Source organism: Oncorhynchus clarkii, chromosome 26, assembly GCF_045791955.1.
Source record: "Oncorhynchus clarkii lewisi isolate Uvic-CL-2024 chromosome 26, UVic_Ocla_1.0, whole genome shotgun sequence".
In the NCBI taxonomy this organism is placed as follows: domain Eukaryota; kingdom Metazoa; phylum Chordata; class Actinopteri; order Salmoniformes; family Salmonidae; genus Oncorhynchus; species Oncorhynchus clarkii.
In genome coordinates, this window is record NC_092172.1 from 38,659,506 (window position 1) to 38,671,382 (window position 11,877).

General features: G+C 45.1%; 2 protein-coding genes across 2 annotated transcripts in view; one reads left to right on the forward strand and one right to left on the reverse strand.

Annotated features, from left to right (window-relative positions):
• Positions 1-6,349, reverse strand: part of LOC139384852 (A disintegrin and metalloproteinase with thrombospondin motifs 7-like) — a 154,068-nt gene extending 147,719 nt beyond the window's left edge. Inside the window, exons 1-2 of the mRNA XM_071129747.1 lie at positions 5,929-6,349; positions 1,512-1,879 (exon numbers count right to left, since the gene is read on the reverse strand). Coding sequence (XP_070985848.1) covers positions 1,512-1,879; positions 5,929-6,046 — 486 coding nt within the window. The 5' untranslated portion in view covers positions 6,047-6,349. The remainder of the gene's footprint in view (positions 1-1,511; positions 1,880-5,928) is intronic.
• Positions 6,350-9,167: 2,818 nt separating this feature from the next.
• On the forward strand, positions 9,168-10,849 carry LOC139384887 (relaxin-3 receptor 1-like). Its single transcript, XM_071129787.1, has one exon. It carries the CDS (start codon positions 9,184-9,186, stop codon positions 10,390-10,392), a length of 1,209 nt encoding a protein of 402 aa, XP_070985888.1. The 5' UTR covers positions 9,168-9,183; the 3' UTR covers positions 10,393-10,849.
• The last annotated feature ends 1,028 nt before the right edge of the window (positions 10,850-11,877 follow it).

An 11,877-nucleotide genomic window follows, 5' to 3' on the forward strand; every position in this document is an offset into this window, starting at 1 on the left:
TGTTCTGTTCATGGAAGCATGATGATGTTTTTCACACCCACATGTCATCGATGACATCCAGCCTGATTTTAGATGAAAGGCGCTCTAACACTTGTGATGTATCAAACGCATCCTCTCAAGCACAGCTCCCTTCACCAACCAGTCACTGGCTTTCCATGGATGGTACAATCTAATAATATAACTACACTAACAGAACAGGAATGAGGCCAACAGCACGTAATGAATTCAGAGACAACTATAAAAAATAATACTTAATAAACATCATCTGTTCAGACGTGTGTTTAAATATTGAAACTAAGTTGAAGCCAGTGTGGCATACAACATTATACAGTAGTACTTACTGCTTATTGCAAAACATTAGCATATTTTTATCAGAGCTAGAGGAATTAAATATACCTCTAATGAATCGTCATTTACAATTTCACCTAAAAATGTAATAAATCTTCTTTGGTTTTGTATAATGATAATAATATATGCAATTTAGCAAACACTTTTATCCAGTCTCATGCACAGAACCAAAGCGGAAAACAAAAACGGGCTAGGACCAGTCATTGGCATTGATCAACATTATGTTTTTGATCAATTGTATTTCTACTTTGACTTGTTACCCTAGGAACAGAGAAGTTCTAGAAGTTAAACGTTTTGCATGACCCTTTAGGATGTGAAAGTAAAAACAGATATCTCAGTAGGTTAGCAGTGACGGTCTCAGTAGGTTATCAGTGACGGTCTCAGTAAGTTAGCAGCGACGGTCTCAGTAGGTTAGCAGCGACGGTCTCAGTAGGTTAGCAGCGACGGTCTCAGTAGGTTAGCAGTGACGGTCTCAGTAGGTTATCAGCGACGGTCTCAGTAGGTTAGCAGCGACGGTCTCAGTAAGTTAGCAGCGACGGTCTCAGTAGGTTAGCAGCGACGGTCTCAGTAGGTTAGCAGCGACGGTCTCAGTAGGTTAGCAGCGACGGTCTCAGTAGGTTAGCAGCGACGGTCTCAGTAGGTTAGCAGTGACGGTCTCAGTAGGTTAGCAGTGACGTGACGGTCTCAGTAGGTTAGCAGTGACGTGACGGTCTCAGTAGGTTAGCAGTGACGGTCTCAGTAGGTTAGCAGTGACGTGACGGTCTCAGTAGGTTAGCAGCGACGGTCTCAGTAGGTTAGCAGCGACGGTCTCAGTAGGTTAGCAGCGACGGTCTCAGTAGGTTAGCAGTGACGGTCTCAGTAGGTTAGCAGTGACGTGACGGTCTCAGTAGGTTAGCAGTGACGGTCTCAGTAGGTTAGCAGTGACGTGACGGTCTCAGTAGGTTAGCAGTGACGGTCTCAGTAGGTTAGCAGTGACGGTCTCAGTAGGTTAGCAGTGACGGTCTCAGTAGGTTAGCAGTGACGGTCTCAGTAGGTTAGCAGTGACGGTCTCAGTAGGTTAGCAGTGACGGTCTCAGTAGGTTAGCAGTGACGGTCTCAGTAGGTTAGCAGTGACGGTCTCAGTAGGTTAGCAGTGACGGTCTATCTCCCTCTCTCGCACTCACCAGGCCGTCACAAGTGCTTATAGCCGCCCTCCCCTTCATGGTTGCCTGGTCCCACACGTCCCCGATAAAGTGGCACAGCGAAGGGCCATTGCTGCGTATTTTGGCCCCCTCCATGCCACCGTACCTTCGCTCAGTCAGGAAGCCAGGAGCCAGCAGGTGTGGGTTGAGGGTGAGGTTGAAGTGCAGATTGTGGCCACCATGCTGCAACTGGTAGAACACCCGTGTAGGGTTTCCTGGTTCCCCCTGGGTTTCCCTCCGCTGTACCCGGCTGACGTGGTAGGACACAAAGTTGGACAGGAAGTGACCTTTGGCGTCCACTCGGTAGGGGTGAACGACCTCGTACTCCGGAGGCCCCTGTAGAAAGCTCTCTGGTTGGGAGAGAAAATAAAAACATGCTGTCTACTAATTGACTGTGAGGTTGTAAACAAACTTGGCAAGCTGTAAACAGTTCCATCTGCACAAGGCACACATACACTATCCATCATTTAAACAGGACTTGAATATGACTACAGTATGTCAGTCTTTTTTATTTGAGGATGAGCATGTGACCCAGTATCCACCAATGGCAGGCAATAGTCATGTGGAGTCGTGGATGAGGTCTCACAACGGGCGCTAACTAACTAGGGCTTCGGGTTACTATAGAAGCTGACTGGAGTGTCGATCAGTCTGCTGTACTCTCCTACGCTACGTCTGCCTACACCCGGGTCCTGGCAGGGGGGCATCATCACGGTGATCGGCGGCGTGCTGGCCCGCTGTGCCACCTTCAATGAGCGGATGAGGCTTAAGGCCCTCACTTACACACAGACAGAAACGTACGCGCGCACACAAGCACCGTTTAAAGAACGGTATGAATTTTAATAGCAGCATGCACCTCACAGCACTTTAATCATATGCTAGATGTGCAATAGCAGTATGCTTGATGTGCAATAGCAGTATGCTTGATGTGCCTTAGTAGTATGCCAGATGTGCAATAGCAGTATACTAGATGTGCCTTAGTAGTATGCCAGATGTGCAATAGCAGTATGCTAGATGTGCCCTAGTAGTATGCTAGATGTGCAATAGCAGTATGCTTGATGTGCAATATCAGTATGCTAGATGTGCAATAGCAGTATGCTAGATGCGCCCTAGTAGTATGCTAGATGTGCCCTAGTAGTATGCTAGATGTGCCCTAGTAGTATGCTAGTGGTGCCCTAGTAGTATGCTAGATGTGCCCTAGTAGTATGCTAGTGGTGCCCTAGTAGTATGCTAGATGTGCAATAGCAGTATGCTAGATGTGCCCTAGTAGTATGCTAGATGTGCCCTAGTAGTATGCTAGATGCGCCCTAGTAGTATGCTAGATGCGCCCTAGTAGTATGCTAGATGTGCCCTAGTAGTATGCTAGTGGTGCCCTAGTAGTATGCTAGATGTGCAATAGCAGTATGCTAGATGTGCCCTAGTAGTATGCTAGATGTGCCCTAGTAGTATGCTAGATGTGCAATAGCAGTATGCTTGATGTGCAATAGCAGTATGCTAGATGTGCCTTAGTAGTATGCTAGATGTGCCCTAGTAGTATGCTAGATGTGCAATAGCAGTATGCTAGATGCGCCCTAGTAGTATGCTAGATGTGCCCTAGTAGTATTCTAGATGTGCCCTAGTAGTATGCTAGTGGTGCCCTAGTAGTATGCTAGATGTGCAATAGCAGTATGCTAGATGTGCCCTAGTAGTATGCTTGATGTGCCCTAGTAGTATGCTAGATGTGCCCTAGTAGTATGCTAGATGTGCAATAGCAGTATGCTAGATGTGCCCTAGTAGTATGCTAGTGGTGCCCTAGTAGTATGCTTTCTGTTCCCTAGTAGTATGCTAGATGTGCCCTAGTAGTATGCTAGATGTGCCCTAGTAGTATGCTAGTGGTGCCCTAGTAGTATGCTAGATGTGCAATAGCAGTATGCTAGATGTGCCCTAGTAGTATGCTAGATTTGCCCTAGTAGTATGCTAGATGCGCCCTAGTAGTATGCTAGATGTGCCCTAGTAGTATGCTAGATGTGCCCTAGTAGTATGCTAGTGGTGCCCTAGTAGTATGCTAGATGTGCAATAGCAGTATGCTAGATGTGCCCTAGTAGTATGCTTGATGTGCCCTAGTAGTATGCTAGATGTGCCCTAGTAGTATGCTAGATGTGCCCTAGTAGTATGCTAGATGTGCCCTAGTAGTATGCTAGATGTGCCCTAGTAGTATGCTAGATGTGCAATAGCAGTATGCTAGATGTGCCCTAGTAGTATGCTTGATGTACCCTAGTAGTATGCTACTGGTGCCCTAGCAGTATGCTTGATGTGCCCTAGTAGTATGCTTGATGTGCACTAGTAGTATGCTAGTGGTGCCCTAGCAGTATGCTAGCAGTTACATAGGCAGTCACAGTGTATTCACATGGTAGTAGTTACATAGGCAGCCACAGTGTATTCACATGGTAGTGGTTACATAGGCAGCCACAGTGTATTCACATGGTAGTAGTTACATAGGCAGTCACAGTGTATTCACATGGTAGTAGTTACATAGGCAGTCACAGTGTATTCACATGGTGTAGTTAGACCAGTCTCACAGGAGTAAACAGGGAGCTGATTTGAATGGGTGAGATGCGGTGGAGGTATATAGGAAGTGAAGGGTAGTGATTGTTTTTTTTCTTTGATTTGGGGTGTTAAGAGTTGCTCTCACAGGGAATGTGTTATGCCAACCCCGAGACTGTTGAATCCTTTGATAGAGGACAGTGCCCACCAGTAGAGTCAGGCGCCATCCCAAATGCCACTGCTGCAGTACCAAGCTATCTCCCCCGTGTCAGTCCATCGCCTCGCAAACCGATTACACTTAGCCTTGGCTCCCCAGAGCACCCGCTAAGGTTGATTTGTATGGACGGTAGAGTGTCAAACAGCCCAAGGGTGTATCTAGACTGCTTATGGAAGGCCTTTCCCTTGTTCACTAAGACTGATACAGAACACAGGGAGACCAAGGGGAGAGGGGTGAAGGAGAGAGAGAAGAGGGGAGAGAAAGAGAGAGATGCACAACTGGAATATTTGTTCAAAAGTAAGTGTAGTACTGGAATTCTTTTTTTAAATCAACCCCCCTTTTTTCTCACACCAAGACACTTCAGCTCAGAGGCCAACTTTAGGTTAACTACTGTATCTAGTATCCTAAACACAGGAGGTTGGTGGCACCTTAATAGGAGAGGACGGCTTGTGGTAATGACTGGAATGGATTAGGTGGAATGTTATGAAATACATCAAATACATGGTTTGATGCCATTCCATTCGCTCCGTCCCAGCCATTATTATGAGCCGTCCTCCCCTCAGCAGCCTCCACTGATCCTAACACAGCATGAGTTATTGGACTAACGGGAGCCAATACTTTAAAGAACTGAACACAATTTAATCCTGATGCCATTCACTCATGTTGTTTGCAGGGCAGTTTAAATTGACTAGTGGAATGAATGTGACTATCACTGTGAGGTACAGACACAATAGGTAAGCATGAGCGTGTTTATATGACATATTCAGGCATGACCCAAGTAAAGTTTAGGGTAGCAAACTACAGCTAGGCTACTAGAATTTTAAGCATGGCCTGGAGCGTTAGAGGCGGCTCAATTATGCATCTCTCTGGTGGGGGAGAAAAAAACGGAAATACTGTAGCTGTTCTCATACAAGCTGGAAATAGGTATAGCCTGGGAACATCACGTCTGTTTTGAGTCATGTGCTCATGGGATTTCGGCACCTCATTCAATGCATAAAATGGGAGAACATAACCTTTATAAGTGTCAATATTTCCCAAGTGAACTGCTTGCATAGATCAGTCATCGCTAGGCTGTTTGTGTAAAGGCTGCGTAGATCAGTTACATCGCTAGGCTATGTTTGCATGAGTTGAGGCTGCGTAGATAAGTCACATCACTAGTCTGTGTGTGTAAAGGGTGCGTAGATTAGTCACATCGCTAGGCTATGTGTGTGTGAGTTGAGGCTGCGGATATCAGTCACATCGCTAGGCTATGTGTGTGAGAGTTGAGGCTGCGGAGATCAGTCACATCGCTAGGCTATGTGTGTGAGAGTTGAGGCTGCGGAGATCAGTCACATCGCTAGGCTATGTGTGTGTGAGTTGAGGCTGCGGAGATCAGTCACATCGCTAGGCTATGTGTGTGTGAGTTGAGGCTGCGGAGATCAGTCACGTCGCTAGGCTATGTGTGTGAGAGTTGAGGCTGCGGAGATCAGTCACATCGCTAGGCTATGTGTGTGTGAGTTCAGTCTATGTGGAGCTGAGCAGTTGCCAATAGTCTGCAGAGGTCCCCTTGTTACTGACATTTTAAAATGCCAGCATAGCTGAACTATTGCATAAAACTATTTAAAATAAAAGTAACGTTATATGTCAGACGAATGATTCATTGATTTTAAGAGGCTGGCTTACCCGTCTCTTGTTCAAATCCAAATGTTTTACTGTTGTTAAACATCGCCAAGATCCCCGCTGCAACCAGAAAGTAAATTGGAGAGAAAGGTTGTGCAAGTCCGCAGTGTAAGTAAATCATCTTGTTGGAAGGTAAAGAAAGACAATATGTTATTATGCTTTATCCTCACTGTACCGACTGTCATTTCAAACACTTTCAATTTTGTAGTGAAACACTTATATCCCGCTAGAACCATGCACTTTAGACATAGAAAGCGTGACGCCGGCGATATAAACTTAATTAACTTCTGTAAGACGTTGTATCCTTCCTCAGTGATTTTCACACGCGTCTTTTGCGTTCCAATAATTGTAAACTGTAAGTGTCGTTTGCTGACAAGACGATGTCTTCCTTTCTTCCATCAAGGCCCCTTCGACAGCCCTGACAGTTAGGAACTTTCCCTAACAAGCCAAACTTTGCTGAAGAACCTCCCTCTCCGATACAGTTTAGTGGGTGGACTTGAGAGAATAGAATGCCTTTCAGTAGTAGCCCAGGGGATGGTAGGTGATGGGGAAACTATTACATTACATTATTTGGATTGCCTGTTAAAATAAAAATACGTATAGTGTGCAATTGTAAATAAAGTGGGATAGTTGAGGAAAATCGAATTGACACATTTAACCGGATGTCAAATAGGCTTTCCGACACGCAATAAAGGCTAATATTACGATTGTAACACCATATTAAATAATATTGCTTGTATATTATATGAATACAGCGACACTTTAGCCTACTGTATAATCTCGTTCGCATGGTTACTGCGCAGAGCACCAATGTATAACGGGACCTGTGTGCATTATGCACTGTGAGGAGCCCAAACTCCAAGGAAATCATAAACACGACCGATCAATTGCATTATGTTTCCTTTGTGAAAATTATACTTTCATCTTGGAGCTCAGAATACTGTGTATCCCCCTATGGAAATGATGTGTCAAACTCATTCCACCTAGGGCCTATGCTGGGTTTTTGGTTTTTCCTTTCAATTAAGACCTAGACAACCAGGTGAGGGGAGTTCCTTACTAATCAGTGACCTTAATTAATCGAGTACAAAGGAGGAGCAAAAACCCGCAGACACACGGTCCTCCGTGGAACAAGATTGACACGTTCCCCATAGCGTCCTTCACTGATCTACTGCTGGTTGAGCCATCATGTTGCCCCCTCTAGCGGAAGAGGACGGTCAGTTTGGCACAAAATGTCGAGAATAAATATGGAAATGTCATAGAATGAAGAAGGAAAAACACAGACATGTAATGTCTGCCATGTTAAAGCCGATAAGGAAACCGATATGAGTAGGCTAGACTAGGGGGAGGTTTTGGTATTCTTTCGTGCACAAGGGAGGAACAACTGTTTCATTGTTTTGCCACACTATATTGGTCCTATTCAAACCATAAAGTATTGGCGAATGGTCAAGTAACTAATCTCCCATAATTCATTATATTTTGTTAAATGTCAGGGACCTTTTTTCCCCTATAAAAACAGCAGCCCGCCGCGACCGGGAGACCCCATGGACGACGCAGCCTGTCCCATCGCGACTCCGGTGGCGGGCCGGGGCGCAAGCACGCTGACACCGTCGCCAGGTGTACGGTGTTTCCTCCGATACATTGCTGTGGCTGGCTTCCGGGTCAAGCGGGCATGGTGTCAAGAAGCAGTGCGGCTTGGCTGGGTCGTGTTTCGAAGGACTGTAACTACCAAGTACTCTATGTGGACACCTGCTCATCAAACATCTCATTCCAAAATCATGGGCATTGATATGGAGTTGGTCCCCCTTTGCTTCTATAACAGCCTCCACTCTTCTGGGAAGGCTTTCCACTAGATGTTGGAACATTGCTGGAGGGACTTGCTTCCATTCAGCCACAAGAGCATAAGTGAGGTTGGGCACTGATGTTGGGCGATTAGAGATTCCTCATAGTCAGCGTTCCAATTCATACCAAAGGTGTTCAATGTGGTTAAGGTCAGGGCTCTGTGCAGGCCAGTCAAGTTCTTCCACACCGATCAACAAACCATTTCTGTATGGACCTCGCTTTGTGCATGGGGGAATTGCCATGCTGGAACAGGAAAGGGTCTTTCCCAAACTGTTGCCACAAAGTTGGAAGAACAGAATTGTCTAGAATGTCACTGTTTTCTGTAGCATTAAGTTTTCCCTTCACTGGAACTAAGAGGCCTAGCCTGAACCATGAAAAACAGCCCCAGACCATTATTCCTCTTCCACCAGACTTTACAGTTGGCACTATGTATTTGGACAGGTAGCATTCTCCTCGCATCCGCCAAACCCAGATTAGTCTGTCCGACTGCCAGATAGTGAAGCGTGATTCATCACTCCAGAGAACATGTTTCCACTGCTCCAGAGTCCAATGGCGGCGAGCTTTATACCACTCCAGCTGACTCTTGGCATTGCGCATGGTGACTTTAGGCTTGTGTGTGGCTGCTCTGCCATGGACACCCATTTCATGAAGCTCCAGTTCTTGTGCTGATGTTGCTTCCAGAGGCAGTTTGGAACTCGGTATTGAGTGTTGCAACCAAGGCCAGACGATTCTTATGGGCTTCAGCATTCGGCGGTGCTGTTCTGTGAGCTTGTGTGGCCTACCACTTCCCAGCTGAGCCGTTAATGCTCCTAGACATTTCCAAATTTGACGACCTGACTTGTTGGAAAGATGGCATCCACATTGAAATTCACTGAGCTCTTCAGTAAGGCCATTCTACTGCCAATGTTTGTCTATGGAGATTGCATGGCTGTGTGCTCAGTTTTATACACCTGTCAGCAAAGGGTATGGCTGAAATAGCTGGATCCACTCATTTGAAGGGGTGTCCACGTTCTTTTATACATATAGTGTAATTTATTTTATTTTGGTATCTGAAAATTCATATTTTTGTCGAGACCTATCAGCAGTTTATTCACAAAGGTCCATCACAGAAAGGTCCATCACAGAAAGGTCCATCATGTCTCAAACGACCAATCCACGCGATGCAGGGGCAGGCGCTGTGAACACGCACGACTACGCACCTGTATAAGACTCCAGTCAAGATGCAAAGTTTCACATTGATTGCGGCGTTATATAGGACTGTAGACACGATAACTTTTATCATACAAGCTTCAATTACATAAAATGAACAGCTAAAATAAGCACTCAACTGTATGGAGCGCGAGGACTATTCTGTGATAGGCCATCGAGAAGCGACCTGATGCTAGTAGAAGCACCGGTGTTGCATTCTTATCTGTGAGGATGGGCGAGCTACTCAACCACAGCGGGATTTTGGCATTGAACAGGACTTTAATGGATGATGACAAATTCGGCAGTCTGGAGGATATTGACGTGACCGCGGACGGCACTCCGATTCTAAGGATAATCATCTCCGTTGTTTACTCCATTGTGTGCGCGGTAGGGTTAATTGGGAACTTGTTAGTCTTTTTCCTAATGAGGTTAAAACAGGGCCGGAAGAAATCGAGTATTAACTTTTTCATCATCAACTTGGCAGTGACGGACTTCCAGTTTGTGTTGACTCTGCCGTTCTGGGCAGTGGACACCGCACTGGACTTCAGCTGGCCGTTTGGAGACGCCATGTGTAAAATCATCCTTTCCGTAACAGTTATGAACATGTACGCTAGCGTGTTCTTTCTGACTGCTATGAGTGTGACCAGATACTGGTCTGTCGCCTCGGCTCTGAAGAACCGGTCGAGACAGAGGTCGTGTTCGGTGAAATTGGTGTGCGCGGTGCTGTGGGTCTCCGCAACCATTGCCACAGCACCCACTACCATTTTCTCCTCAGTGACCGTAGTGGCGGGGGAGAAGCTCTGCCTCATCAGGTTCCCTGAGGGACATGACTGGCTCGCGCTCTATCATCTCCAAAAAATCATCATAGCGTTCGTAATACCCATGCTGATAGTGTCCGTCTGCTATCTGATGCTCTTACGGTTTATCCGTCTGAGGAGCATGAACAACAACCACCCCAAAAGGAGGTCGAGGGTGACCAAATCTGTCACCATCGTCGTCCTCTCCTTCTTTCTTTGCTGGATGCCAAATCACGCCATCACATTCTGGGGTGTATTGGTGAAATTTAACGCTGTCAATTGGGATAAATCCTACTATTTGGTCCACACCTATGTATTCCCGGTGACTGTGTGCCTCGCGCATGCCAATAGCTGCTTGAACCCAGTTCTGTATTGTCTCATGCGACGTGAATTCAGAAAGATGCTGAAGGATTTGTTTTGGAGAATTTCCTCACCAGCCATCTCCAAAGCCTGTACAATACGTACGTTTACGGGGACGTGCAACACACGTGTAACACACGACGACAACCAAGGGGTTATTCCATTGAATGTTCTAGACACCACACAATGTCGACTGTCCTTTATTGACAGACCGGATCTTCCCGCAATACCGGGTCTACCCGGAATGGCACCTGAAGATTCACAGTGCATCCACCAGACATAATTAACTTACTCTGTGAAACGACTTGCTGTAATTACGCATGCATTTTGGAACTATAAATGACAGAGTTCTTGAGTTCCCAATGTTGTCATTACCCACGAGGCACCAATTGCGCAGAGTAGGCCAACGGAGTGAAAAGCAGTATTTACAGAAATTTGGTGCGTCCCTGGCACGCACTGGAATGGGTAGGACATGTACTTGGTCAACTTTGCGCGCAATGATTACATGTTGATTTTAAGATAAGAGAGTCACAAATTTAGAGTACACCGAAGTCCATATTCCCTGTGGATATTATGCCCATTGTTGGAATGTTGAGATGTTTCTTCTGTCTTCCATTCAAGCTCACACATTGCCATTCAGAGCCAATGCACACATTTTTGGTACATGAAAATGGAAATAAATGTGATCTTATTAATATGTTATCAGTGCTTCTGTTGTGGTATCTGAATATATGGCTGAATGTAAAAGGGTCATTACAATGTATGTGAAATAAAGAGAATATAAATTAAGCATCTTGGTCGATTGATATATTGTGTGGGTCAATTTGCTAGATATCAATTACTAAAACTCATTAGATGTCGAGAAATGGTCGATTGAAGATATTCAATGCGTTATTGGAGATTACTTAATGCGTAAGGCCGCACAAGTTGAGCTGTAACTGCGACGATATAATGAATTGCAAGTAGACAGTACTTTATAAATAAAGATAAGCATATTTGAATGTGTATTTTCTTCGTTCATATAGAGAGTTTGAGAAGGTTGCCAACTCCGGAAGCCGGCCTATGGTTATCTACTTCATTTTACCCAGATTACACTTTCAGAAATCGTAATGACACTCAAAATCTATTAATATTAAGAAATCGACCGGCCCGGACCAATGTAACATTTATTTTCCCCAAATTGGTGCAGAGATCTTTGCTGTCCTTCTCACGCATATATTCAATCCTTCATTGGCGAGTGATACGATTCCAAAAGTCTGGAAAGCAGCTTACCCTTATACATCTTGGTCGATTGATGTATTCAGGCAATGTGTTGTGCGGGTCAATTGGATAACGTTGGATAACTATAGTCCCGTTTGTAAACTGTCTGCACTGGAAACATCTTTGGAAAAGCTGGTTGAACTCACAATTTAAAGACTTTCTGTATAATATTTAATTTGATCTAAATTCCAGTCAGGTTTTAGAGCCAAGCATAGTACAATTACTGCAGTAACTTAAGGTTGTAGGTGATATCCTAGATGCTCAGGAAAAGAAACATCACTGTGTTTCATTTTTGATTGCCTTATCAAAGGCCTTTGTTGACCAATCCCTGACAAAAAAAGGTTGGTTTATGTGTTGAAGCATTGGATTGGTTCCAAACCGACCTTTCTGACAGAATGCAGTGTGTAGCACAGAGGGTAATACATCTGAGCTTCAAAGGCTCATTTCCCCAGGGCTCAATTTTAGGTCTGATCCTTTTTTTTACAATGCATATAAATGATACAGCGAA

Bases quoted from the DNA above. Each gene is read 5' to 3' on its own strand.
- LOC139384887 (XM_071129787.1), top strand. From the start codon at position 9,184: ATGGGCGAGCTACTCAACCACAGCGGGATTTTGGCATTGAACAGGACT.